This window comes from Chlamydomonas reinhardtii, chromosome 12 (assembly GCF_000002595.2).
Source record: "Chlamydomonas reinhardtii strain CC-503 cw92 mt+ chromosome 12, whole genome shotgun sequence".
In the NCBI taxonomy this organism is placed as follows: domain Eukaryota; kingdom Viridiplantae; phylum Chlorophyta; class Chlorophyceae; order Chlamydomonadales; family Chlamydomonadaceae; genus Chlamydomonas; species Chlamydomonas reinhardtii.
In genome coordinates this window covers 5,955,637-5,981,458 of record NC_057015.1, presented here as the reverse complement: position 1 = coordinate 5,981,458, position 25,822 = coordinate 5,955,637, and the positions used below count along the sequence as shown (strand labels likewise).

The following is a 25,822-nucleotide window of genomic DNA, read 5'->3' as shown; positions in this document are numbered from 1 at the left end:
GCCGTACAACTACCTGCTCACACTCGTGCAGCTGCCGACTGCCGCGCTACCTCCTGTACGGCTGAGGGGGGTTGGAGTGCCGTACACGAGTTAGTTGGGGGTTAGTCGGAGCTGTCCCAGGATGAAGGTTTATCTATTTTTTGAGGCTGGGCGGAGTGGTGGACCTGCAGCTGGCAGAGGTGTGGGGTGGGTGGGGGGTGGGGTGGGGTGGGGGCGGGTGTATATGCGCAAGCTCAAGAAAGAGGTCCCATAGGCAAGGAATCGTCGGATTCGTCGCCCATCCCAGTAACGCAGTGCAAAGCGCGTAACCTTCAGTCTCATTCGTGTGAGTGATGTTGTCGTCGGTAGACGGCAGGCCGTGGGCGCCGCGCCGCATTCACATTGCCACCCCGGCTCTACCAACAAACATTGTAGCACGCAAAGCAAAGTGACGCACCAGTCCTATTCATCTTCAGAATTGGAATGAACTGGCGGGGTGGGGTCAGGGACGGGGCTGGGCTGCTGGGGGCGGGGGCGGCGAGGGGAGCGTTATGAGAATGGGTGTGGCCGGGTTGAGGTCCTAGGGACTGGGGTCAGCATTGATCAGTGGAGTACTCGAGTTGGGCTGTCCTAACCGCCCACTGCTGGGACGGCGATATCCAGGTGGCTTTCCGGAGGCACGGGCCCCAGCGGCAGTGGACCAAGTACCTGACCGGCCTGCGTCAGTCGCTAGACACCTACCTCACCGGCGCCCAGGCGGCGCAGTGGGCGGCGGCGCGGGACCGCAAGGAGGCTGTGGGCGCCGCTTTCAAGGCAGATGAACAGGTGCACGCGGGGAGCGGGATATGCTGCAAGCATGGCCGTTGCATTTGCAGACCGGTGCGTGCGTGATAAGCTCACAAGCCTGCTGCATGCTGCCCCTGGGGTCCAGAACAGGGTGTTCGTTCTCCACGTCACTGGCTCGTGAACTGCGTCAGCAGGTCCCTCTTGTAACCAATGCAATCTGCCCCTGTTGCGCCCGACACGCCGCCAGTACAGGGACCGGCGCCCGCTGACGTCTGACCAGGTGAGGCGTGCTGTGTGCAAACTGCTTCCGGGGTTGCGGGTCCGCATGAACCGCCTCGCCGGCCACGTTTGCACAGCCCTCCTCATGCAGCTCATGCAAACAATCGCAACCCCCCCCCCCCCCATGCTCCCCCCGCAGATCGACTACGCCTCCGGTGACGTGGTGCACCTGTACGGGCTGTACGACGCCCTGCACCTGGTGTCACGTGACACCTGGCGGCGGGTGAGCAGGCGGGGCGTGCGGGCGTTCGGAGCGTGCGGGGCATGGGCATTGGGCGTGCGACGAGTAAGCAAACATGTCTGCTGCACGCCGCCCGAGGCCATTCGAGCACGCAAGTTGCCGCCCAAGGTCATCTAGTGCATTGGCTAGACCTACCGCCGTGCCTACCGCTCGTAGCTTTGCGGTGTGGTGCGCGTGCCCCAACGTGTGCTCCGCCGGCTGGCCCACAGGTGCTGCAGTTCAGCCAGAACCGGGTGAACGACAGCTGCAAGCCGCTGCATCTGTCGGTGGGCGGTCAGCTGCAGGGCAGGGAGCGGGCCCTGGCACCGAAGGGGCTGTGAGCTAGCGCAGCAGTGAGATAGCATGAATACCGCATGGTATGTGTGACAGGTGCTGCAGCCCACTGCAGCAGGCAAGCACGGATGCAAGCTCTTTTAGAAAGATGCTGCTGTGCAGTGGAATGCAGGCGGGTATGACACTTCGTGGCCTCGGTCATGTACGGGTAGTGTAGATTATCACAGATTGCGGCTTTGGTCGTGTATATATTGGTATTTATCACAGATTGTGGTCTCGGTAATGTATTGGTATTATCACAGCTTGTGGTCTCGGTCATGTATTGGGTAGTGTAAGTTATCACATATTGCGACGCTTGACGTGAGCAAGGCCGTACAGGGCGCGTAAAGTATGTCCCAGGACAACATGGTACTGCTTGGCGCGAGCTGGGTGGCTGCGCGTGGTGTGTGTATGTGTGTGTCTGTGTGTGTGTGGGGGGGGGGGTTAGTTGCGCGGGCCGACGGCAGGGAAGTTGCGACTGGGGCTGCAATCCAGCGCGCATGGCTGGACAGTTGCCGGCTGCTTGAAGATGCATGCTGCATCACAGCGACACGTTTATGGGCACCGCGCCTGCACCAGCCCCGGCTGGGCGGCGGCGGCGAGTGAGAGCCCCCTAGCAGCACGCGCTTCTCACCCTGGTGCTTCCCCTCACCTCCCGGACCCAGCACCGCGTCGATACGTGAGACCGCCTGCTTCACGACCCCCCGCCTCACAACCGCTGCACGTGTTGTGGTGCTGACGGGGACAACCACCCTCCCCGTGTGCTTCCCAAAACGTATGGCCTTATGGGTATGCTCGCTCCAGGCACTGTCCAGGCGCCTTTACACACGCGGCAGCACAGGACGCGCACGAGCGCAACACTCCTGGGGCTGCGCCTGACTACGCGCGTTCCGCCAAACCAACCTTGCACAGCACAGCTCACGGAATCAATAGCATTGGGGCCTCAGCATGCACCTTCGGTAGAATGCTGTCCCCAACTAACAACATTTGGGCACACCTGAGTCTGTTGGTCACCACTCAAGGATGGATCCACCCACATTCCGCGACAAGACAAAACTGCGGGCACACTACGCCCGTACACGATACCAAAACTAAATGATATGACCTACCTACGCGATTACACCTCGCAGATCTGGCACGACCGGCCCTACTCAACCTGCTCTCAATTCTCCGTGGCCCATGCATCATGGCAAACTGACTCTCTTTGCCACCTGCCACCGCTGTAAATGCTGCCACCGGGTGGGCTTAAATTGCACCACACCGGACCGTCCGAACCTCCTGGAAAGCGCACCAGACCTCTCCTTTCAACACTCTCCTCTCCCCGCCTCCAGGCTCTTATTCGTGTCACAGACAAGCCCCCACCTCCAGCTCCGCCTCGCAAATCACCACCACCGCCACGACCGCCCCAACCGCCACCGCCACAGCCGCCGTAGGGTCCCACCGCAACCGCCGCTTAAGCCCACGCTCGCGCTCACGCTTACGCGTGCGCGGCCACGGCCTCGGCAGAGGTGCCGTTATCCCACCGCGTGATGAGGTGGCGGTCGCCGTACACGTTATCCACACGGCTGACGGTGGGCCAGAACTTGGCCTGGCGCACCCACGGCGCGGGGAAGGCAGCGCGCTCGCGGCTGTAGGGGCGCTCCCACTTGTCCGCCAGCACCACGCCCGGCGCGTGCGGCGCGTGCTTCAGGATGTTGTTGGCCTTGTCGGCCTTGCCGCTCTCGATCTCGCGGATCTCCTGCGGACGGCACAGCGGTGGCGGAGGAAGGGGAGGAAGCGCGTGAGACGCCGGAAGAGACAGGTCACACATGTTCTGAACCGTAGCCGTTGCTGTAGGCCTCACACCAGGGGCCCACAGGAACCACCGCGTCCGCACGCCTGCCGCCCCTCCCTACCAGCTGACCCGCCGTTTCTTCCCAGCGATCTCACGCCCACCTCGCGGATGGAGATCATGGCCTCGCAGAAGCGGTCCAGCTCCTCCTTGGACTCGGACTCGGTGGGCTCAATCATGAGCGTGCCGGGCACGGGCCAAGACATGGTGGGCGCGTGGAAGCCGTAGTCCATCAGGCGCTTGGCCACGTCCTCCGCCTCGATGCCCGCGGTCTCCCTGCGGCGGCGTCAATACAATACAACACGTCAGCACTGGGGTGAAGAGCCCAGCTGAACCTGAGGGCTGGCGGCGGTGGAGAGGCTGCGCGCACGCAGTCCGTCACAGATGAGGTCTGGTGGGCCACGCAGGCACGAACACAACGCGCCGGGCCTGCGGCACTCACTTGAGCGGGCGCAGGTCCAGGATGAACTCGTGCGCGCAGGTGCCGTTGGGGCCGGTGAACAGCACGGGGTAGTGGCCGGCCAGGCGCTTGGCCATGTAGTTGGCCTTGAGGATGGCCAGCTTGGAGGCCTGTGGGGTGAAGGGGATGAGTGACACGCGGGTGATTGGGGGCGGCAGGAACACGCGAGGGTGGGAGCGCGTTCGTCAATGTTGTCGTTGGCCCACCAAGCCCAGTCCCAGGCGGGTTATCAGGATGGCGCGGCAAGCACCCGCCCCGCCGCACACCCACCCACGCAGCCCCAGACGGAGCAGCCGCACCCTGCACACAAACGCACCATGGTGAGGCCGGCGCTGCCCATCATGCTGATGTAGGCGTAGCTGATGGGCAGGATGAGGGAGGAGCCGAAGGGCGCCGCCGCCATGGTGCCGAAGGGCTTGGGGTCGGCGGGCCGCGACGGCAGCGCGCCGGTGGGCACCACGGGGTGCGTAGGCAGGAAGGGCGCCAGGTGCGCCTTGACGCCGATGGGGCCCATGCCGGGGCCGCCGCCGCCGTGCGGGATGCAGAAGGTCTTGTGCAGGTTGAGGTGGCACACGTCCGCGCCGATCAGGCCGGGCGCGGTCAGGCCCACCTGCGCCAGGATGCGGCGGGGCCACGGGCCGGTCAATCAACCTCCAGCGGCCTGCATACCTTGCGAGTCCGAGCAGCACCCATGCTCCTAACACCATACTATCGCACTGCCGCCTCCACGTCCAGCGTCCTGCTAACATTCCCACGCCCAGTGCAGCCGAGGACCACCCAGCTCTCCATCTACACACGCACGCACACCTACAACCCACCATCCACGCACCTGCGCGTTCATGTTGGCTCCGTCCATGTACACCTGGCCGCCGTGCTGGTGGATGATGCGGCAGATCTCGTCCACGCCGTCCTCGTACACGCCGTGCGTGGAGGGGTAGGTGATCATCAGCGCCGCCAGGTTCTTGCTGTGCTCCTCCGCCTTGGCGCGCAGCTCCGGGATGTTCACGTTGCCTGTTGCGCGGCGCACGCTTAGTCAGCAAGTGTGTGCGCATGTCCGCGTCAGGAGGAGCACTGGGTTGCGTGCTGGTTCTGCCGTGTCGCAAGTGTGTGCGCATGTCCGCGTCAGGGAGCACTGGGTTGCGTGCAAGTCCTGTCCTGTCATGTTAATCCCACTTTCAGCCCCTCATCCAAGCCTGACCCACCCCGCCAGCCCACACACCACCACACCCACTGACCCGCACACGCACCCTGGCTGTCGGTGGACACGGTCACGATCTTCATGCCCGCCATCACCGCCGAAGCGGGGTTGGTGCCGTGCGCCGACACGGGGATGATGCACACGTTGCGGTGGCCCTCGTTGCGGGACAGGTGGAAGGCGCGGATGGCCATGAGGCCCGCGTACTCGCCGGACGCGCCCGAGTTGGGCTGCAGGCTCATGGCGTCAAAGCCGGTGATGGAGCACAGCTGCGCCGACAGGTCGCGGAACATCTCCGCATAGCCCTGCGCGTGTGTCGGGATGGCGTCGGCGTGTGTTTTGGAGTTGGTGTGTGTCGTTGAGTTAGACGGCGTGGCGTGCGGTGTTGGGTTGGATTGCACAGGGCCACCCCGCACCACGGGCGCCACGCATCCCTGGGCTTTCCTTCATCCAAGCCCCCACGCCCCCAACCACCAGGCACACCTCCCTCTCTCCCTCCAGCTCTGCACATGGTCACACACCTGGTTCCCGTACTCGCAACGCCTTCACCCCTCCCCAGCCTGGCCCCCTGCACCCAGTGTGTTGCCCGCTGCGCATCCCCATTCCCGCCCCCACCCTCCTCCCGCACACACAGCTGCCTCCTCCGCCCCTTACGCATTGGTTGGTATTAACTTAGACTTGCATTTTCAACCCCAATCCCCTCGCACCTCGGCCTGGTCCACGGGCACGAAGGGGTGCAGCGCCGCCAGCTCGGGCCAGGTGATGGGCATCATCTCCGCCGTGGCGTTCAGCTTCATGGTGCAGCTGCCCAGGGGGATCATGCTGTGCACCAGCGACAGGTCCTTGTTCTCCAGCCGCTTCAGGTAGCTGGGAGGAGCGGGGGGAGCGGCAAGGGAAGGAGGAGGAGGGGGCGGAGAAGGTGAGGACGACGGAAAAGAGCTCAGGCGCACCAGCTCCCTATGTTGTGGCATGAAAGGATATTGGGACCTTCCGCAGCTGTGAACGTGCGGTGGCGCCTAAGGGCGAATAGGTGCCCTCTAGCGCAGCGAGCTCAGTCCATCCCCTTGACCCGCTTCATCACGCTGCCGTGTCCTCCTTGTCCGCTCCGCCGCGGCCGTATACATCCCCCAAACCCCTCCACGCCCGTCAGGGCACACATCCCAAGCTTCCTCTGACGAGACGAACATCCCCCACCGTCCCGAGCCCGGCCCTACCGCAGCATGTCGTGCTCGTTGTGGTAGGTGTTGAAGATGGGCTGCTGCAGGAAGGTGCTCTTGCGCGCGAAGCCGCCCACGCCGCCCTCAACCGCCGGCGCCAGGCTGGCGGCGGTGAAGGGCGCGTCGCGGCCGCAGTTGAGCACGCGCAGCAGCGCGTCCACGTCCGCCACGGAGCTGGTCTCGTCGAACGCCAGGCTGATGGTGTTCTTGCTCAGCTTGCGGATGTTGATCTGTGCGTTGTACATGTGTTTGTGTATGTGAGCGACATTGTTTTGGTTTGAAGAGGCAATGCTTGGTGATGCAAGGGAGTAAAGCTGCTGCAGAGGGTGCTAGCAGTCTTGCTCACAATACGACTTGGATGCCGATGGGCCCTCCCGCCTCGCCCCCACATTGAAGCCCTCATATAACATGGCAAGGCGCATGCTGGCAGCTTGATCGTGTTTGGGCTCGGCAGTTATAGTTTATTGCCACCATGGAATTGGTTGTACCGAAGTACGTCTGGTGAGTTTGCTTCGTCACCGCCCGACCAGCACGTGCCACATACCACAAACGCCACACAACCCCAACCCGTCGCCCGCCCACATTACACGGAATCCCGGCCCCTCGCCCCTCCACGCCCCCAACCTCCTTCCTCCGCCAAAACGCAACCACGCCACGCCGCCAGCTTCCACGCACCTTCTCGTTCAGCGCCAGCGCCACGTACTTGTCGGCGTCGCCGTCCTTCACCGTGACCGACACGGTGTCGAAGAAGGGCGCCGACGGCACGGTGTGGCCCAGCTTGGCGGCGCCGGCGGCGAACACGGACGCCAGGCCGTTGACGCGGTGCGCGATGGTCTTGAGGCCCTCGGGGCCGTGGTACACCGCGTACAGCGCAGCCATGTTGGCCAGCAGCGCCTGCGGGAGGCGGAGGGAGGGAGGGACCAACTTGTAAGGGATGAACGGGAGTACGGCACTAAGCCGTTGGCCGCGTGGCGGCGGGCACAAACAACCCCCTTGTCACGGATGGCACGTGCCTACACCCCCTCCTCACGGGTGGCAGGTCCACCTCCCGCCCCTGGTAAGAAGGCTTCGAAGTGACCTTTCCCGAGCCGTCTGCTGACGGCCGCTGCTGCGCCCTCCATGCCGCCTGCGGCTGCCTGCCGGCCCCACCTGCGCCGTGCAGATGTTGGAGGTGGCCTTGTCGCGGCGGATATGCTGCTCGCGCGTCTGCATCGCCATGCGCAGCGCGGGCTTGCCCTGCAGGCGGGGGGCACACCAGGGGTGTCAGGGAGGCAGCTGGGGTCCGTGTCCCGTGGCAAGGAAAGGGACGTTACCGTCACTGCCTCTCATCACCCTTCACCCATCTCTTTGGCGCGTCCGCCTTCTCCCGCGGGGCCTCTGTCTGCTTGCTTTCCCGCGGTCGCCGTGCCCCCATTCCCATGGTACCTACTACCATTTAGCGCACCTGCGCGTCGATGGACATGCCGATGATGCGGCCGGGCATGAGGCGCTTGAACTCGTCGTGGCAGGCCAGGAAGGCTGCGTGCGGACCGCCGTAGCCCATGGGCACGCCGAAGCGCTGCGCGCTGCCGATCACGATGTCGGCGCCCCACTCGCCGGGCGGCGCCAGCATGGTGAGCGCCAGCAGGTCGGTGGCCACGCACACCTTGACGTTGGCGGCGTGCGCCTTCGCCACCAGCGCCTGTCGAGTTGTGTGCGGGAGACAGTTCTGTTCCATTCGTGCCCTGCCGCGACCGTGTTGCCTCACAATCCCCTCGCTTCTGCCCGGAGAGCTTCCTTGCCCCTCGCTCGTACACTGCAATTGCTATATGTACTGAGTTTCATGTCCGTAAAAACAGCCCCTGCCCCTCTCGCCTGCATGGGCACTGGACATTCTCCCAAGTGCAGTCCCCGCCCGTCGCTTTACCCACACCTCCCCCTGCCCCATCTTTCCAACCATTCCGCGCCCTGCGCACCTCCTTTGCTCTCGCGCCTCTGCCCACTCGTGTGCCCGACAACCTTCCCCTTCCCTATCCCCTCTGCGCACCTTGTAGTCCGAGATGGAGCCGTCCGTGGCGGGGTACTGCAGCAGCACGCCGCACACGTCCTTGGCGTACGCCATCTTGTCCTCATCCACCACCACCGCCTCCAGGCCCAGGCCCTCAGCGCGCGTCTGGCACACCGCAATGGTCTGCGGGTGGCACTTGCTCTGCGGGAGAGGAGCAGGCAGAGGACCGCGGCGCCCAGCGTCAGACTCGTTAATAGATCCAAATGTTGTACTGACGGCGGGGAGCCTTGCCCTGGCGTTTCCGTCAAAGTCTTTTATCTGCGACTGTAGTCCGTATTGCCGCCCTCCTTGCGCTTGCCATTCGAAGACCCAGATCCTTTTCGGCTGCATCCTATTCCTCGCTGGCTGCTTCTGACAAATGATACCGTCCCGACTGCCAGCAGGTATCTTCGGTTCAAATCACTCCTCCGACCCCCACCCCATGCATCCGAACCGCCCCCACTGCCTCCGCTGGCATCAGGCCCCCACCCCATTCTTCCACAGCTCTTTCCCTGTACCCCCAGAATCCACCCACACCCCGCCCCCTGTTCCTCAACCCCCTCTCGCCTCCCACGCCTCCACCCCGCACCCGCCCGCCCACTCACCGACACCAGGAACTTGGGCTTCTTGCCGCGCGCGATGGCGCTGCACATGGTCATGGCCTCGGCGGCGGCCGTGGCCTCGTCCAGCAGCGAGGCGTTGGAGATGGCCATGCCGGTCAGGTCGCAGATCATCGTCTGGAAGTTCAGCAGCGACTCCAGGCTGCCGCACGGGGGCCATGTAGCGGTTGCAGGGGCGCACCGGGTCAGTATCCAGCCCAGCCCACATCGCCACCTCACCGATGCGACGCGTCCAGCCCGCCCGCACGCCGCCTGCCCGCCGCACACCTCTTTGTTCCGTCCTTCAAACCCGCTCCAGCTCTCCCCCCTTACTCCCGTGCCCTACCCCCCGCATGGAGGTTTTCGTCTCTGCCCCATTCCACCCGCTCCCGCTAGCGCCACCCCAGGCTCCGCCTCGCCGGCCTCCTTTCACCCCTTTGCGCTACAAACCCCTCCCTTCACAGCCCTGTCCCGCCCCGCCCCACAGCCCTGCCCAGCCCGGCCGATGCTCACCGGCCCTGCGCGATCTCCGCCTGGTAGGGCGTGTACTGCGTGTACCAGCCGGGGTTCTCCAGCACGTTGCGCAGGATGACGTTGGGCACGTGCGTCCCGTAGTAGCCCATGCCGATGTACGACTTGTACACCTTGTTCTTGCTGGCCATGGCCCTGGAATCACAGAGGCCGGAGTGTCTCGTTGGTGGTTTGCCGTGGCTCATTTTTCTAGGTGCTGGCCGAAGGTTTCCGTGCCAGTCTACACTGCTGTCATCTATGCCAGCCGTCCTTCGAGTGACAGCACCATAGCGTTGGCTATGTAACCCTGGCCCCTGTGCATCTAGCCCCTTGACCTTTACCAGCCAGCAGCTCACTTGAAGTACTCCAGGAACTGGCTCTCGGTCATGCCCTCGTGGTACTTGCCCAGGTTCATGCCGTCCTTGCGCACGATCGCCTTGGGCACCGTTGCATCAATGAGTGCGTCCAGCGAGCCGAAGCCCGTGGCCTTGACCATGGAGTCAATTTCCGCGGGCGTGCCGCTGTTGTGGCGCGGCTTGAAGCTGCGAGGTGGACGCAATGATGGGTGGGTTGGATTGGGTGGCAGGGGTAGCGGAAGCTGTGCCGATTTCGAGTGGCTGCGGAGGTGGCGAAGGGCTGTGGCGCTCAGCGGCGCACACGCGTGTGTGTTGAGCACGAGGCACGCTTTCGTGCAAACAAACGGTATTTACAGCTGCAACGCTGCTGGACCCTCATAACAGCATCATTCCCCATACGCCAACAAATACTATACTCACTCATCGCTCGGCTGCAGCGCCGCGACCGAAATGGAGCGGATACCGCTGGCAGCGAAGCCGCTCGGCAGGGGCGTGGCCGCATGGCTCAGAGCGCCTGCGATGTCAGGTATTTACACTTCTTCGACACCGACAGCTGTATGAGGGTCTGGGCGACGTGGCAGGGATCTGCAAGCGCATGTCACCAACAGGTCCCAACACGAGGTCAAGACGCACCGAGCATGCTCAACGTCTGCGCCGACAGTCCACGGCTGGCGTTGATGTCGAACAGCTTCACAGCCGACGCCTCGGCGACCTCGCCCGAGCGGGCGACCGCCTGGCCAACGCCACGCAGCAGGCGAGCAGCGCTGCGTCTCATTTTTGCAAAACTGGTACCCTGACTATGCAAGGGCTGGGAGTGTATGAATATGTAATCGCAAGTCCGACGAGTTGCCGAGTCAAATTCATGGAATAGTGCATGGGTCGTATTAGTTGTGCGAGGTTTCTGCCTACTGCACAATTTCAAGATTAGTATAGTTCAGCTAATAAAGCGCAGCTGCTTATACACATTGCATGTTGGAAGGAAGCAGAGTAATGCCGTTTTGTGGATGTGCAAAGGGCCCTGCATGAGCGTGCCCGCGCAGGCCGCGCTTGCTTGTCTGGGCGAACCGCATGCTTGCATATCTACATGCTGGAATATGGTGTGGGGGTCAGCGAGGGTTCTGCTTGCTCGGTTGATTTGGCGTTGTCCGGCCGTTGGGCAACCAGGTTGCGGAGGGTAGCGGCGACCGCGCCGCGGACATTTCCCGCCCTGCCATCAGCCCGCATCCTTCAACTTCATGCCTCAATATTACGCAGCAAGAAGATTTCTTTCGGGGGTACATCAGGAGCTCACCGGATGACCGGAGTCAGTGCGGGGGGGCGCGAGCGGGCTTTGGATCCATGTCAGATGGAACCAAAACCGCGCCAATTCTTGTCTTAGTTCATTATCATAACTATTCCCTACGCTTGTCTTTAACTCATTGCTTATTACGCTTCAAGGACATTGCTAGCTTGAGCTGCTCTTGTCGTTCATTCGTTCGTTCGCCAGGCTCTGTCCTTAGCCTGGCGTACGCAAAACATCGTTTGGTTAAGCCATGTGCGAACAAAACCATAACAACGACTGAGATGACACGGCCAGAGCCTTACCACGAGCTCCGGCCGCTTGGACTCAATGGCCCTGGTGAAGCCGCTGCTCACGCGCTCTTGTCGCCACCCGAAGCCCCCGCAGGGGGCGCCACCGCGGCCGCAGCAGTACTTGGTGAGCAAGTGTTCATCTTAGACTCCTGACCGCACCAAAGGCCCTAAGCCCCTAACATCCTGTCCAGCCAACTGCCCCCTGCACTGCTGTCACGGCACATCCTCCTCCCCCCCCAACCACAAACACACACCACACACACGCTTCCCGCTGCAGGCGGCGCGCTGCTGCGGCGGCTGGCTGACTGCCGGCACGACAGCCCCGCCGCTGCGGCCCTGGCCTTCCTCGCCAGCGAGGCCACACGGCACGGCCTTGCCTGGCCCCGCCGGAACCTGCCCGCCCTCCTGGAATGGCTGGCTAGCCCCACCTGCTGCCATGTCAGCCGGCCCGCTGCAGGGCTAGAAACGACAAACCGCGCGCATCCTCCAACAGCTGCTGGTAGAGACATCAAGGAATCCCAAGGGCCGCACGTGGATCAGGCGCGGAAGGGCCAGGAGGGGCCGAGGGCCGCCCAGCTGCCGCGCGCTGCTCAACTGGAAGTGCGGCCGTGGGCTGCGGGCCTGCCGCCGCGGCTGCAGCAGGCTCTGCGGCAGCTGCTGGTCGCGCTGCCGCACTGCGCCGCGTTGCGTGGCAGCGGACTGGAGGGCGGCCATGGGCGGCAGCTGCTGGACCGACTTCTGGCGGCGCTGAAGCCGGCGGCTGCGGCCGCGGCTGCGGCTGCTGCCACCACTAGTGCGGCTACAGCTGAAGTTGTGGGGGGCGGTGGCGCTGGTGACACGGTGGGTCCTGCGACTGCCTCCAGGGTCCCAGGTTCGGGGTCGGGGGCTGGGAGCTGTGGCACTGGCACTGGCACGCGGCTGGGGCGCGCGGCTGCGGCCTGGGTGGCCTCGGCCATGGCGGCTTCGCGGCGGCAGTACGGGGCCGCAGCAGCGGGTGCCTCGCCTGGCGAGCAAGGCGCCGCACCGGACGCCGGTCCCGTCAGGGCAATGGAATTGGACGATACCAGTCCTGGCGCGGTCTCGGAGCAGCTGGGCTGCCTGCTAGAGCCAGGTGGGGCCGCGGGAATGGTGGCAGAAGTAGGGGCAGCCGCAGACCGAGGCGAAGGCGGTGATGGCGGGGAGGCAGCGAGCAGCGGTCTGGTGTTGGAAGGCTGGTGGTGGTGGCCCCCATCGGACGGGGTCGCTGTGGAGGAGGCAGCAGAGCCCGGCGGCTTGCCGGGTCCTGACGAGGGCGAAGGCAAGGCGGTGCACGTGGAGAGGAAGGCCGATTGGCCGGACGCTGTGGATGACGGCAGCGACGTGCCGCCACAGGCCGCAAGCGAGCGACAGCCTGCACGAAGGTGAGTTCGTACGATTACGCAGGATCGCATGGTAATCAGTTGACGGAGGTGAGGTGCTGCAGGAGGGCTCGATGGGTCCAGTGGAGGTCATTACAGTGCTAAAGATACTCGTGCCTGCGGACGCTGCTGACATGTCGCCACGCACGTCTTGGCTCCCCGCCAGGCGGTCTGCTGAAGGCGCCATCGCTACGGAGGAAGGGACGACAAAGGAGGCGCAGGCGGCAGGAGCAGCTGACGCTGGGCCGGCGGTCGCGAGCTCGCCAGCCGCGAAGCGCCCGCGGCTGGAACAGGTGGTAGCGGCAGCGCAGCCGCCGCCACCGGCCGCGGCCGCAGCACCTGCAGAGCCGCAGCTGCTGCGGCCAGGCCATGAGGGTGACACGCTGTCTAACGATCTGACAGACCTGCTCCGCAAGCTTCAGGTACCAAAACAACGCAAGTCAAGGGAATGCATACATGGCAGGGGCTTGCCTCTAAAATGTCATACGGGCAAGCGGACACCGTTCTGGCCTGCACAGTCCTCAAAACCCGCACCTTCCATCCCTTCTCGTTTCAGGACGCCACGGACCCCGACTCGCTGAACGACGCCTTGCCTGCCGCCTGGCAGTCCCTTCAAGCCCAGGCGGAGACCTGTGCCGCCAGGGCCGCCGCCGCACCCTCCGCCGTCGTATCCGCGGCCCTGACCGCCGCAACCTCGGCCACGGAATCGCTGCCGCTGCCGCCTGACGCGGTGCTTATGTGCCTGCGGAAATTGCTGGCACCGGGCCTGGGCGGTGGTGCGGCGAGGCTGCTGCTGGCGGCAGTGGTGCTGCCGGCTGTGGAGGCGGTGGAGCGCGTGATGCCCAAGCCATTGCTGGAGGCGCTGGGGGCAGCCGGTGCGGGGCTGTAGCCGCTGCACCACAGCTTGCGTCACTGCAATACAATCCTCCATGCATGAATTCCGCCTGAAGCGCTAATGTCCTGTCCCCCACCCCGCGTAACCTGTGCCCGCGGCCGCACAGCGGGCCCGCACCCCCGGCCGCTCACGGAGGCTGTGCTGGTGCCAGCGGCGCAGCGGCGCGGCCTGAGCGCGGGTCAGTGCCAGCTGCTGCTCAAGGCCGCCACGGTGGGCAACACCGCACTGCCGCGACAGCTGCAGGTGAGCGGATGACGAGGAGGTCGGACAGGCTCCCACAGCAGCGCAACAGCAAGGAAAAATAGCGTGCTTGGATTGGCACGCTTTCAGGAAGGGCTCTGCCTTCTCCCGGCGCGATCTGCGCCGCGCTGCCGTGCTGTGCGAACGTTCGGCGTCGACTGCACACCGCGGCCCAAACCTCCGTGCCTCCGTGTCTCTGGCCGCCCGCCAACCGCTCTTCCACGTCCGCGCAGGCCCAGCTACTGGCGGCTGTGTGCGCCGCGCATGTGGCGGCGGAGTGGTGCGAGCCGCAGGTGGCGCTGGCGCAGGGGTTGGTGGAGGCCGCCAAGCAGAGGCTGGAGGAGGTGCGGGCGGGGGCCGGAAGGGCAGGGAGCCGCGCAGGGCGGAGCCGGAACAAGTAGCAGCCAGGCAACCAGTTGCCTGAACGGTTTAGCATGGCACTGTCCTTGTCCCAGGAATTTAGCGGCACTGTCCTTGGGTGCCTGCCTCAATCTCGTCCCTGTCCTTTCCTGCACAGGACGCGGCATCGGCGGTGGCCGCTGGCATCTGCACCGCCGCGCGGTCGGGGCACCTGGCCAAGAGCGTGGCGCTTTGCCGGCTGCTGCTGTCGCTGCTCTCGAAGGCTGGGGTCAGTGGGGCGGGCGGCGGGGGCCTGGGGCGGGCGGAGCTGCTGCAACTGCAGGAGGCGGCGGGCGCCACCAACACCTTCATGACCAAGGCCTGTCTGGCTAAACTGCAGGAGCTAATGCGGTAGTGCGCTGTGCTTACTGGTATACTGGGGCATTCGGCTGGTATTTGCATGAGACACGTGCTGTCCTTGAAGTGAAAGACACGCAAAACATCAGGCAAGCTTGGGTAGCGTTGCACGGTGTCGTAGGTGGCATGTTTCACACAGCAACAGCAGGATGCCGCGTACAATGCAGAGCTGGCGTGAGCATGGTAGCCAACTTTGTCCGGTGTTACATCTTATGATACATAGATACTTCTGGACTTCCGTCCCAACAAGAACACAAATCCAAAGAGCCCGACGGCACGGCAGATATGCTGGACGACGCACATGCATCCTTAGGGCACCCTGCTGGCGAAGCAGGCCAAAACGTGCAAAACCGGATGCACTACGCCGCTCCAGCAAGCTCCCGCACGGCCGCACCTTTACCAAAGCTGTACTTCAACACTTATGGAATCACGAGCAGTCACTAAGCCAACGCTCAGTCCTCATGCCATTGGTACGACGCCCAGACGTTCCTCATACACCACTGGCTCGACAGCCACACTGGGCCCAACTCGCAACCAACCCAAACTCCATCGAATTTGGCATAAACCTGTGGCCTACGGCCTCAAAGCAGCAGCTTCATCTGCAGCACTGCGTCGCCATCACGATCCTCAACCAACTCCTTGCCACGCTTTCCATGCCCTGCGCTTGCCACCCGCCTACCCCCTATCCCGCCACCACCACCACCAGTTCAGCTGCACGCCACGGCCGCCTACCGGCCGCCCTTGGGTGCGTCCACGCGCACCAGCTCCAGGTCAAACAGCAAGGTCTTGTCGATCATGCCCCTGTTGGCCAGGACAAAGTCCAGCGCGCGGTCGCCGGCGAAGGTGCTGGGCTTGGGCCCCAGCTTGCGCCAGTTGTCCTCGGGGTAGCCCAGCTCCACGGGCACGATGATGCGCCGGATGCCGCCGGGCTGAGGACAAGGCAGCCGATGGGGATGGTAGGAACGATAATTGGAACAGGGACGGTGTGCGCAGGTGAGGCTGCTGTGGCACGATGCTGGCCTCGCGAGCAGGTCGGCACGTGGCGAGGTGCTACCGGCGGGCCCTGGGTCGTCCCGGCACGCACAGTGACGAGCGCCGGCCCATCGCCACCTGCCCATGCCCCGCCTCCGTCTGCCCTATTCCTAGCCGCGTAAGATGAAATGACCCTCCTCTCACCCTCACCAGCAATCCTCACAAACTCCGCCTCACCTTCATGTCCGCGACCGCCTCCTCAAAGGCGGGAATCACCTTGCCCTCGCCTAGCACGAAGCGGTAAAAGTCCTTGTTGTCATCATTGAAGGAGCTGCCCTTGGGCTGTGAGCGAGCAGGTAACAGTACAGGAGGAGATCGATAAAGAAACGCCATGCACATATGGAGTGAAAGCATGCGGCATGCCTTGAAGCGAGGAGGCAAAAGCACGCAAGAATCCAGTATCCAAGCACTTGCCTTGTTGCGGGCCTCAAACGGGCGCCCATAGTACCCAATGGTGTAGCCTGCAGCGCATGGCGTGACGTGGCGGTGCACACGTGTCACTCAGCCGCCCCACCTCATCGTCGTCCGCAGCTGTCCGAACACACTAGCTATGAGGCGGGCGCCATGCCAAGTCTGCACCCCTGACTCCACCGATTGCAAGCCCCAGTCCGGCCCCCGCCCAGTCGTGCGTGCCGACGCACCATCCCAGTCAATGACCACCGTGTCACCGGGCTGCGGGCTGGCGCCGTTGCCCTCCTTGATGTCCTGCGCACACGAAAGGTCACGACACCAACGACCCACAAAGTAAGCAGTGGATGATTGCGTCTGCGCGATTTGCTCTTGCCTCTGTCCTTATCAACTGGGCGTACAGCCGTACACCCCAACTCCAGTCCGTATCCCACTCGTCTTGCCCCCGGCCCGCCCGGCCCAGCCACACACCGCCATCTCACCTGGTACTGCAGTCCCGACGGCGTGGTGACGTAGTCCTTCACCTTCATGCGCGGCTTGCCGTAGTCCTTGCCCTGCGTGTGAGCACAGGGCGGGATTGAGAGGCCACTGTGTGGGCACCCAGCTGTGCCAGTCCCAAGAGCAGCCCAGTCCCATACCCTACACTGCCAAGCCGCCCAGGCAGTTCAGCTGCGGCGTGTATCATGCCGATGCTCCTCACCCCCGGGGCCCACCTTCAGCGCGTCCATGGGCTCGAACTTGGACAGGTTCGCATCATCCGCGTGTGCGGGCCCCGCGGCAGCTAGCCCAGCCGCGACAGCCAGCGCCGCGCAGGCCAGCAGCTCTCGCCTGCAGTGTGAGTGAGGAGAGCCCGAGTGGGCGGGTTCAAGCAAGGAGTCAAAGGACTGTGTTTGACAAGCCACGAAGGACGCCGCGCTTGCAAGAGTGCGTGTATGTGTGGTATAAGCCACAGTGGTAACTTCGGATAACATATCATGGTGTGAAGGTGGCAGCGTCCATGGACGAGGCACAGGGCAAGGAAGCGTGTGCGCGCAGGGCTGTGTGGAACGTGCAAGCATAGTGCGCACTTGCAAACATCATTCCTGAGCATTGTGCTTGCCTACCTGTTGCTAATGCTGGAGCTGCTGCGCTCAGCCTCCATGTCCATGGATGCTTTTACGCAGACAGCACGGTGGCTCACAGTTTGGCATCGCCGCGTCGATGCCCGGGCGCCCGCACGCTGCAGCCTTGCACTGCTGTAGTTAAGCTGCTTGAGCATTTTGTGTGAACGATAATGTGACCAAGTAACGGGCGTTTAGCCTCTAATCGCCGAGTTTACCGACTCAGGTGGTTTGTTGACAATGCAGCTAGCCTGCACCAGTGTTTTACAAGTACATACAACCTACTTGGCCGAATTAGAACCATGTGTCGGAAGCTCAGGCCCTTTTTGGACTGACGTGTGCCCGATCATTCCACCCGGCGAATTTACCCCCGCTTCTTCGTCGCTATTGCAACGCGCTAGGCCTACAAGTTTTCAATTATGGCACACGTTTGGGCTTAACATTTACAGCTGGCCGAATTGTCTAGCAAGCTCTGCGTGAAGCTGGACTCGTGTCGCCTCGCTGTATGCGCATTTCATTAACCCTACTTGCAGCCTAGCCCACCTTACGCTTGACATTTGAACTTGACTAGCAGAGCAACCTGTCCAGCCTGCTCAGGTTGTGCCGGGTCTGTCATTTCGAGGGGCCCTCGGGGCCCAGGCGTCCGCGGGACCTTGAATGCAGTGACAACATTTAGGGTTATCCTGTGTGACAGTATTCGTACTGTCAACTGGCAAAGCTGCGCTTGAATTCGCGATGCAACCTCCTCGTCGCGATTGAGGAGCTTACGCTCGTCGCTTGCACCGCATAAATTATGTGGCGGACGGTGCTCGGATTTCTGGACGGGGGCTCGCCCCTCCCGAGCCACTACCGGCAAACACATCGGCTAGCAGCACGTAGAGACCTACCAGACTTGGAGGGGCAGGCCCGCGATGATGCGGAGTCTGATGAGGAGGAGTCTATGGCTACAAATGAAGACGGGGGACCGTTGGCCCGGCGAAGAAGCTACTCGGGCTCCGCAGGCGGTGCCAGCCTGGAGGGGCACACAGCGCCTCTCTTCCCGGACTCGCAGCAGGCGCAGCAGGCGCAACAGCCGCAGCCGCAGCAGCAACAGCAGGAGTCGATAGTTGTGGACGTGGATGGCCCAAGCGGTGAGGGCGGGGCAGGGCACGCGCAGCCAGTGTGGACCGGCCGTGCGTCCGCATGCGGCGGAGCCGTCGACCACTCGCCAATAGGAGTCGTCGGCACTAGCGGCGCGCACGCGTTGGCGGCGGGACCAGGCCCGCCGGTGCAGGCCGCACCGGCCAGCCCTATTAATATGGGCACGACGGTCCTTGGACCGTCGGCGCCGCTGGCGCCCGGCGCCGGCATGCCCGGCGCCGTCGTCGTCGCGGTTGGGCGGGGTGGCGGCCCCAACCCGAATAACCACGACTACAACAACAATGGCGCGGTTCAGAACCTCAATAAGGGTCCCACCAAAGCGCCGGGCGCGCCAGCGCCCTACCTCTCGGACTACGCCACGATGTCGCCCGACCAGGGCGCCGGCACGGCCGCCGGCGACGCCACGGCGGAGCTGCGCGCGACAGGCGCGGGCGCTGACGCCAACAAGGCGGCCGCCGCTGCTGGGCGCGCCAACGGTGGCAACGGGCGGCGGCCCAGCCACCACCAGCACCAGCAGAACATCCCGCCAAACGGGGCCCTGGGCGGCTTGTACGGCCCGGGTCTGTTCCGCCACGACTCCTACCCGCCGCCGTTGGACAGCAGCAAGGCGGACATGGCAGCGCTGGGCGGCGGCGCGCGCGGCCCGCCCATCGCCAAGTTCAGTGACCTGCGCTTCGTGCAGCAGATTGGCGAGGGCGGCTTCGGGAGGGTGAGCGACTGAGCGGGGCTGGTAGCCGCGGTTATGGGTGCTGTGGTTGGTGTGGTGCGGGAGTGATGGGGGTTTAGTGTTGGGCGGCCTTGTAGCGGGTGGCTGTATGGCGGAGGGAACCGAAACCGAGCGACCGAGTGCGCCCGCATCCGCGCATGTTGAAGCCAGCCCTTGCCGGTGCATGCCGCCTCACGCCCCAACACCGGTCACTCCTCCGCCCCTAACACCGGTCGCTCCTCCGCTCCCAACACCGGTCGCTCCTCCGCTCCTGCCCTCCTCCCGCCAGGTGTACTACGGCTACTGGCAGGGGCACCGTGTGGCCATCAAGCTGGCGCACCCGCCCAGCGGCTCCGCCTCCGCCGCCGACCTGGAGCACCTGGTGCGCGAGTTCCGGCGCGAGGTGGAGGCGATGTCGGCACTGCCGCCGCACAAGAACGTGCTGCAGCTGCTGGCAGCGTGCACCGAGCCGCCGCAGCTGGTGCGTGGCAGACAGGCGGGGAGGGTGGCGTCTGGCGTGCACCTCTGGTTGCGTCGCTGGCTTTGGCGCGCGTCCCCTTTGTGCCGTTTGTGTCGTGTTGGAACCAAACCCAACCTCCTTGGCACTATCCCTTGCTTGCGATTTTCGGCATGGCAGGCGCTGGTGACGGACTACTGCGCGGCCGGCTCGCTGTACCAGCTACTGCACGGTGCGCGGGTGCCCGGCCACTCGCACCTGCACCCGCCCTGGCCGCAGCTGCTGGCCATCTGCCTGGGCGTGGCGCAAGGCATGAGTTGGCTGCACAGGCACTCCATCCTGCACAGGTGCGGGCGGGTCTGGGCACGTGAATAAGAGCCCTCCCATGAGAGTCCTCCTGAACTTGAAGGGCCGTGGCGACTCCGTGTCAACCGTTGCTTGTGACTGACGGAGCATACTTTGCATGGGATTTGACAACTGACAGGGACTTGAAAAGCGCCAACATATTGCTGGACAACGCCGGTAACGCGCGCATTGCCGATTTCGGGCTGGCCAAGATTGCGGCGGGCAGCGGCCGGCAGGTGCGCAGCGGGGCTGGACACACCGCGGCAGCTAACGCTGTGAGGCCCTACTCTGCGGGGCCTAGTTGGCTTGATAGCCGGAGGTGCTGCGCCGCGCTCTGCGTGGGGCTGCAGGTTGTGGGGGCGATGTCGCTGTTGGTGCTCAGCTGCTGACACCAGGTATATTGCTGTTGCCGCCCCCATGTGCAGGTGATGACGGGCGGCCTGGGGACGTACCAGTGGGCGGCGCCCGAGGTGCTGGCGCACCAGCGGTACAGTGAAAAGGCCGACGTGTACAGGTGAGCGCGCACATACGTGGGCGGGTGCTGGCAGCCTGGCATCTTCGGGCGGTACATGAGGAAAGCTGGCGTGATTATGCTTTGTCTTCCACACGCTCGTGCCGACGGTCTGGTCCCGAGGCTGCCCCGGCCCACCCCACCCCGGCCCGCCTGCGTCCTACCCTGACTCCTGCCCACGGCGCATGCCGGTATTCGCTCCCGCACCCCTCCCCACCCCCAACTGACGACCCCCCACCTGCCACGCACGCTGCAACAGTTTCGGCATGGTGCTGTACGAGTGCCTCACCCGCAAGCTGCCGTACGAGGGCATGACAGCGGTGCAGGCGGCGGTGGGCGTGGTCAACCACGGGCTGCGGCCCGAGATTCCGCGCGGCACGCCGCCGGCAGTGGCAGAGCTCATAAGGGCTTGCTGGTGAGTGCGTGTGGGGCGGCACGGGGTGCGGGGGCTGATGGAGGCTCCTTGAGCGGGCGGGAAAGGGTTGCCACGCTTGGACTGGAGGGATCGCATGGGTTTTGCAGGGGCCATGCTGGGGCGCGCAGGGGTCGGGGCCAGGAGTGCGCTTGTCCCGATAGTGCGGTGTGTTGGGGTGAGCTGGTCCATGCGTGCATGCCTGTCCAATCGGGTGTAACTCACTTTAATGTATCTGTTGTGCTCGCAGGGCTGCCATCCCGGAGCAGCGGCCGTCGTTCACGCAGATCGAGTTGCAGATGATGTTGCTGCTGGACCAGGCGCGCACGGCCGCGGCGCCTCCGCCCATGCCGCAGGCGGCAGGCGCGGGCGGTGGCAGCAGCGGCGGCGGGGGTACCGGTGCCGTTGTGTACCAGCCTCCTCAACCCCAACCGCAGCCCCATCTACAGCAGCTGCAGGCACCCCACCCGCACATGCAGCAGCAGCAACAGCAGCAGCAGGCGTTGCCACCTCCCATGGGGCCACTCGGTGCGGGCGCGTTGCCGGGGCAGCCAGGTGGGGGCGGGTTGGTCATTGGCATAGGCCCCATGCCTTATGGAGGCGGCGGGGGGCCAGGCGGAGGGTTAGGAGGAGGGTTAGGGGGCGGAGGGTTAGGTGGTGGTGGTGGTGGAGCAGGAGGCGGGCGGCCGCACATGCCGATGCGGCCGTCGCCCCCAGCACCGCCTATGGCCGCTGCAGGGGGCATGTACGTGTGAAGCAGCTAGGCACTCCAGCAGCTGCAGACCAAGGGGTATTAGGGTTTAGGGGTGGCACAGGTAAACGGTTGCAGGTAGGTGCGTGTTTGCACATGGAGTGCTTCGTCGTTTGATAGCACAGGCTTGGTGCGCCCCGCTCGCAATTTGCAGCGGAGGGCTGGTGGAGGTTGTCGCATGCAGGAAGCTGATACCGGGCAACCTCATGCCGGGCTAGGGCACATGACGTTGAAGTGGGGACTGGCCGGTCAGCGCATGCCGATAGCTAGCCGATAGCGAGTAATGATTTCACGGTGCACGTAGCCCGATGAAGGTTTAGTGAATCGGGCAGGCTCACGCACGCAGCTGCGTGGTGTGAGGCGCCAAGTGACATCCCGAAGTGCTGGGATAAGACATGCTACCGGTGCATCGCTTCCTCCACAGTGGAAGCAAAACATTTTGCATTCAACAAGTGCGGGCTGCAACCGCTTTAGACCTAGCTGGCGGCATGTTTACAAGAAGGGAGGTCACTGACATGCATCATCCCTGCGGCACCCTTACCTCTTCCTACGTGTGTCTTGGGGTATCTATCTTCGTCGGTGTTGTTACGAATGCCGGCACGGTTGTGCGCACGGCTGCGACTATAGTGAAGGGGGTTGGTTAACAGGAGTAAAGCATGGGTCGTGCGGCTCCCCGCACTGTAGGAGGAAAGAGCTGCAGAGCTGCGTGTGCTCCCTTCCATCTCCCCATGATAGTGTTCCCGGCCCCTGGTGTGATGTGTATCCTTTCGCCAGCTGTACGTTCCAGCTGTGTTGCGCCCGTTGGCTGGTGGCAACGGCGTGCCACGCCACTGTTGAAGCGGCGCGGCACCAGGCACTGTAGTCATGTTTGTTCGTGACTTGAGCGTATGTGGGGCGGGTGCGAGGTGAGCCCTACAACGCATGAAGTGTAACTGGAATGCATTGCCCCGTTTTGTAAAACACTTTCCTCCGATCCCGATGCAACCTCAAGCACGGCTCCTGATACGACCACGCATGAAGTGGGGCCAAAGCTCCGCCCCGCACAAGCGTATCGGGTCGACATGGCCACCGTGCGTGGGGCACACGTCACCACCGACACCGCACCACAAGACGTGGCACAATTCATTCATCCATTCCGGCACCGGTCCGAACAACATAACCTTGGAAACAACTATGAGATCTTAGCAATGCAACGCACGCGCGCTGCAAACATGATACATGCACAATCAACATGTCATCTCGACGCCCTCCTGCGCTTCCCTACAGCCACTCACTCTGAAGTGCGCTGGCCGTGCCCCACATATCTGCTACACACTGCTCATGCTCCGGAAACACTTCAGCCACATCCACGCTCGTAACCCCTCCTGTTGCGCGGCCCTCGTGTGCGTACGCGTGGCCAACCCCAATCCCTCCTCCCCCTCCCCTTCCTCTCCTCCTCCTCCTGCTTCAGTGCTGCTGCAGCCGCCAGGCACCACCTTCACCAGAGCCCCTCCGTGCCCTACAGCCGCAACGCCCGCCCACGCCTCCACTGCTCAGTCCCTCCTTACGACGCGGTGGGCTTGGGCGCCGAGCCCTTGGCCAGCAGCAGCGCTCCCACCACCACGGCACCCAGGATGACCCAGCCGCCCACGTCAAACCAGAAGTCACTGATCTGAACGCCCCCGGCGGCGCCGCCCTTGCCCTTGCCGCCGTCGCCGCCCGGTCCGCCCTGCATGGCGATGTGGCTCTGGATCTCGTCGTAGTACTCCGGAGCCTGCGGTGGGGTTAAATTCATGATTATTCAAGAAGTGAAGGCGCTGGGGGTGGGGACGCGGGTGGCAAGTTGAGTGGGTTGGATGCCGCAGCAGTCGTTGGCTCGTTGGGCGTGTTGGATGGGTGTGATGCGAGCGTGCGTGCATGCGGAGGCACTGAAAGAAGAGGCCGTCACGAGTGCGGGGTGCGCCGCCACGCGTTCACAGCAGCAGCAGCCAGGGGTTTCGTGGCTTGCGGACTTCCCATGTGCCCAACTCCCATCGGCCCAAGCCCCCGCCCGAACCTCCCCCGCCATCGCTCGCCCCCTCACCTTCTCGCACATCTCCAGCGCCTTCTTGTACGTCTCGTTGTTGGGCTCCTGCGCGGCAGGTCACACAGGCGGCGGGCGCACTTCCTGCTGACAACTCGACCCACTGCAGGAGGCACCACGCCCCAAACCTGAACACCCAGCCAACCTGCCCGCCCTCGCCGACTTGACACTGTGCCCCTGCACCACTTGCGCCCCGTCACCTCCATTCCCAACCCACGCAACCAGCGGGCGGGCCCGACGGCCCCAACCGCCAGCCCCTGGCTCAGCCAGCCCTGAGGCCGCCTTCCCCCCCTCGCCGCTCCCCCGCACCGCACCTTATCGGCGCAGTGCTTGAAGGCCTTCTTGGCCTCATCGAAGTTCTGCAGCGCCTTGGACTTGTCTGGGCACAGGAAGCCCTGCAAGCACGAACGTTATTTGGGCGCGCGCCGTACGGTAGCGGGCGGGCGCCCATGCGCATATAGTAGCTGTCGCCAAAGCAAGTGCTGCTGTGGCTGATGCTGGGGGCGCTGATGCGCCAGCGGCGGTGCTGGGAAACAAGGCCAACAGTACCATGAAGCCGCAACCCCTGCACCGGTCTGCTCGCTCCTCCGGCTTGACCTGTATGGGCTCAGCCACTCGACACCGCTGAGTCTGCTGAGTGCTCTCCTGCAGGGATGCAAGGCCCGCTGGAGCCCGTGCCGCCCCGCACTGCCCCGACCTGCCACGTACCCGCCTCCTGGGACCCCCGACCCACCAAAGACGTGTACGCGTTGCCTAGGCACCAGTACGCATCTGGCCGCTCCCCGTCCAGAGCAATCGCTTGTTGAAGCTTGGAGATGGCCTGGAAAGCGAGCGGTCGCCCGAAAACCGAAGGTCAGTGAGATCGCCCCACGAGTTGACGACAGAGATGTCCAATCAAACCGCGACCCCGAGCCCAGCTCACCTCCTTGATCATATCGGTCGACTCGTCTCCTTGCTTGAAATGCGCGAGCTCCAGCATAGCTCCACCCCAGCGAACCAGAGCCTGCACGAGGCCGCCGGCTCCATGCGTGAGCCTTTTCCCCTAAGCTAAACATACCAAACGAGACTTGTGCGCACCTGCACATTTGCATTGTCCGCCTCGAACTCGCGCTGCGCCTGCTGACGAGCGGCCTCAAAGAACTGCTCCCTGCACAAATGGCAAGCGGTCCCGCGTTCGTCATTCGCATCTAAAGATAAGCAATCTATAGTGCATGGTGCACGGACCTGTCGGCATCGTCACCGAAGAGCGCCATAGTTGCAGCTGATGCTGGATGCTTTACGTCAAAGTTTTACGTCAGAGCGCACAGAGCAAGTCAATATAACTGGAACGCAGAAAACTTGTCTGTGTGTCGAGACCGATGGAGGCTGTGAGTGTCAGATCCAGGGCGGGCAACCCGCGTGTTTCGTGCCGAATGGGTGTGAAGCGATTCCCGATTTGCTTCGCCGGCCCCGATAGCGACGCTTCCACTGCCGATTCAACGCCGAGGCCGCTTGACCGCCTTCTCCCCCGCCTGCTGCTGCCTGAAGGCCTCCAGGAACGCCGCCTGCCGCTGCCTGAACGCCTCCGCGGCCGCCGCCTTCTCCTCGGCCGCCGCCGCCTTGGCTGCCGCCTTGGCCGCCGCCTTGGCCGCCGCCTTCTCCTCGGCCGCCGCCGCCTTGGCTGCCCGCTGCTCCTTGGTGGGCCGCCTCCAGGAGCAGCGGAACTCGCGGAACTTCTCAAGGTCCGCCGCCGACCCGCCGTGGCCGCCGCCTTCTCCTCGGCCGCCGCCGCCTTGGCTGCCTGCTGCATGCTGTCAGCCGACACCCACTGCGCCTGTACAGGCTGCGCCGCCTGCTTCGCCTGCTCCCAAGCCGCCGTGGCCACCATATAGGTGCTGATGGGGGTGGCGTCGGGGCTAAACTGCACCACCACCTCCCAAAGTCCCAACTGGCCCAAGTCCACCACCAGTCCACCAGCGCCTCGTGTGGCTCCAGCCCGTGCAGTACTCACTGTAGAAATCTGCCCAAAATCCGGGTTTGGGCAGGTTGGCGAGGTCTTGTAGGGTGCAGCTGACGCCCATACCCCAAGTAGACGGCAAACAGTTTGCAGCGGCAGAGCAGAAGTGCATGGCTGGTCGAACGCCGGAGTTACTGTACCGACAAGTTGCAGGCTGGCTGGAAGTTTGCTGATGCGCATGACCGCATGTGCCGAGTGGGTATTCCCCTGGCACCGCTCAGGCGACTGAAAGCTGGCAGGACAAGACTGCA

At 64.0% G+C, this 25,822-nt stretch overlaps 7 protein-coding genes across 7 annotated transcripts; 3 read left to right on the top strand and 4 right to left on the bottom strand.

The window, feature by feature from the left end:
- Positions 1–337: 337 nt before the first annotated feature.
- On the top strand, positions 338–1,905 carry CHLRE_12g534850v5 (uncharacterized protein). The gene is made up of 4 exons (XM_043068622.1): positions 338–516; positions 643–804; positions 1,184–1,267; positions 1,495–1,905. Exons 1-4 carry the CDS (start codon positions 463–465, stop codon positions 1,603–1,605), a joined length of 411 nt encoding a protein of 136 aa, XP_042918717.1. The 5' UTR covers positions 338–462; the 3' UTR covers positions 1,606–1,905.
- Positions 1,906–2,265: 360 nt separating this feature from the next.
- On the bottom strand, positions 2,266–10,600 carry CHLRE_12g534800v5 (uncharacterized protein). Its single transcript, XM_001692941.2, has 17 exons — positions 10,425–10,600; positions 10,212–10,305; positions 9,792–9,977; positions 9,439–9,591; positions 8,932–9,088; positions 8,327–8,488; positions 7,745–7,981; positions 7,450–7,536; positions 6,976–7,194; positions 6,298–6,530; positions 5,791–5,950; positions 5,136–5,388; positions 4,718–4,899; positions 4,205–4,498; positions 3,871–3,998; positions 3,533–3,704; positions 2,266–3,335 (listed from the first exon to the last, which is right to left on the bottom strand). Exons 1-17 carry the CDS (start codon positions 10,564–10,566, stop codon positions 3,075–3,077), a joined length of 3,120 nt encoding a protein of 1,039 aa, XP_001692993.1. The 5' UTR covers positions 10,567–10,600; the 3' UTR covers positions 2,266–3,074.
- A 587-nt stretch (positions 10,601–11,187) lies between these two features.
- CHLRE_12g534750v5 (uncharacterized protein) lies at positions 11,188–14,843 on the top strand. The gene is made up of 7 exons (XM_043068621.1): positions 11,188–11,487; positions 11,641–12,763; positions 12,927–13,182; positions 13,317–13,635; positions 13,762–13,898; positions 14,129–14,239; positions 14,413–14,843. Exons 1-7 carry the CDS (start codon positions 11,355–11,357, stop codon positions 14,647–14,649), a joined length of 2,316 nt encoding a protein of 771 aa, XP_042918716.1. The 5' UTR covers positions 11,188–11,354; the 3' UTR covers positions 14,650–14,843.
- Positions 14,844–14,845: 2 nt separating this feature from the next.
- Positions 14,846–17,486, bottom strand: CHLRE_12g534700v5 (uncharacterized protein). The gene is made up of 7 exons (XM_001692942.2): positions 17,195–17,486; positions 16,805–16,919; positions 16,574–16,645; positions 16,325–16,388; positions 16,098–16,144; positions 15,861–15,965; positions 14,846–15,580 (listed from the first exon to the last, which is right to left on the bottom strand). The coding sequence occupies exons 1-7, from the start codon at positions 17,236–17,238 to the stop codon at positions 15,380–15,382; spliced, it is 648 nt and encodes a 215-aa protein (XP_001692994.2). The 5' UTR covers positions 17,239–17,486; the 3' UTR covers positions 14,846–15,379.
- Positions 17,487–17,607: 121 nt separating this feature from the next.
- On the top strand, positions 17,608–22,473 carry CHLRE_12g534650v5 (uncharacterized protein). The gene is made up of 7 exons (XM_001692844.2): positions 17,608–19,040; positions 19,327–19,518; positions 19,675–19,841; positions 19,979–20,075; positions 20,265–20,353; positions 20,610–20,765; positions 21,013–22,473. The coding sequence occupies exons 1-7, from the start codon at positions 17,985–17,987 to the stop codon at positions 21,515–21,517; spliced, it is 2,262 nt and encodes a 753-aa protein (XP_001692896.2). The 5' UTR covers positions 17,608–17,984; the 3' UTR covers positions 21,518–22,473.
- Positions 22,474–22,475: 2 nt separating this feature from the next.
- Positions 22,476–24,947, bottom strand: CHLRE_12g534600v5 (uncharacterized protein). The gene is made up of 7 exons (XM_001692943.2): positions 24,800–24,947; positions 24,653–24,722; positions 24,498–24,578; positions 24,309–24,395; positions 23,890–23,970; positions 23,576–23,623; positions 22,476–23,266 (listed from the first exon to the last, which is right to left on the bottom strand). The coding sequence occupies exons 1-7, from the start codon at positions 24,826–24,828 to the stop codon at positions 23,057–23,059; spliced, it is 606 nt and encodes a 201-aa protein (XP_001692995.1). The 5' UTR covers positions 24,829–24,947; the 3' UTR covers positions 22,476–23,056.
- A 48-nt stretch (positions 24,948–24,995) lies between these two features.
- CHLRE_12g534576v5 (uncharacterized protein) lies at positions 24,996–25,797 on the bottom strand. Its single transcript, XM_043068620.1, has 2 exons — positions 25,314–25,797; positions 24,996–25,248 (listed from the first exon to the last, which is right to left on the bottom strand). Exons 1-2 carry the CDS (start codon positions 25,440–25,442, stop codon positions 25,051–25,053), a joined length of 327 nt encoding a protein of 108 aa, XP_042918715.1. The 5' UTR covers positions 25,443–25,797; the 3' UTR covers positions 24,996–25,050.
- Positions 25,798–25,822: the final 25 nt, after the last annotated feature.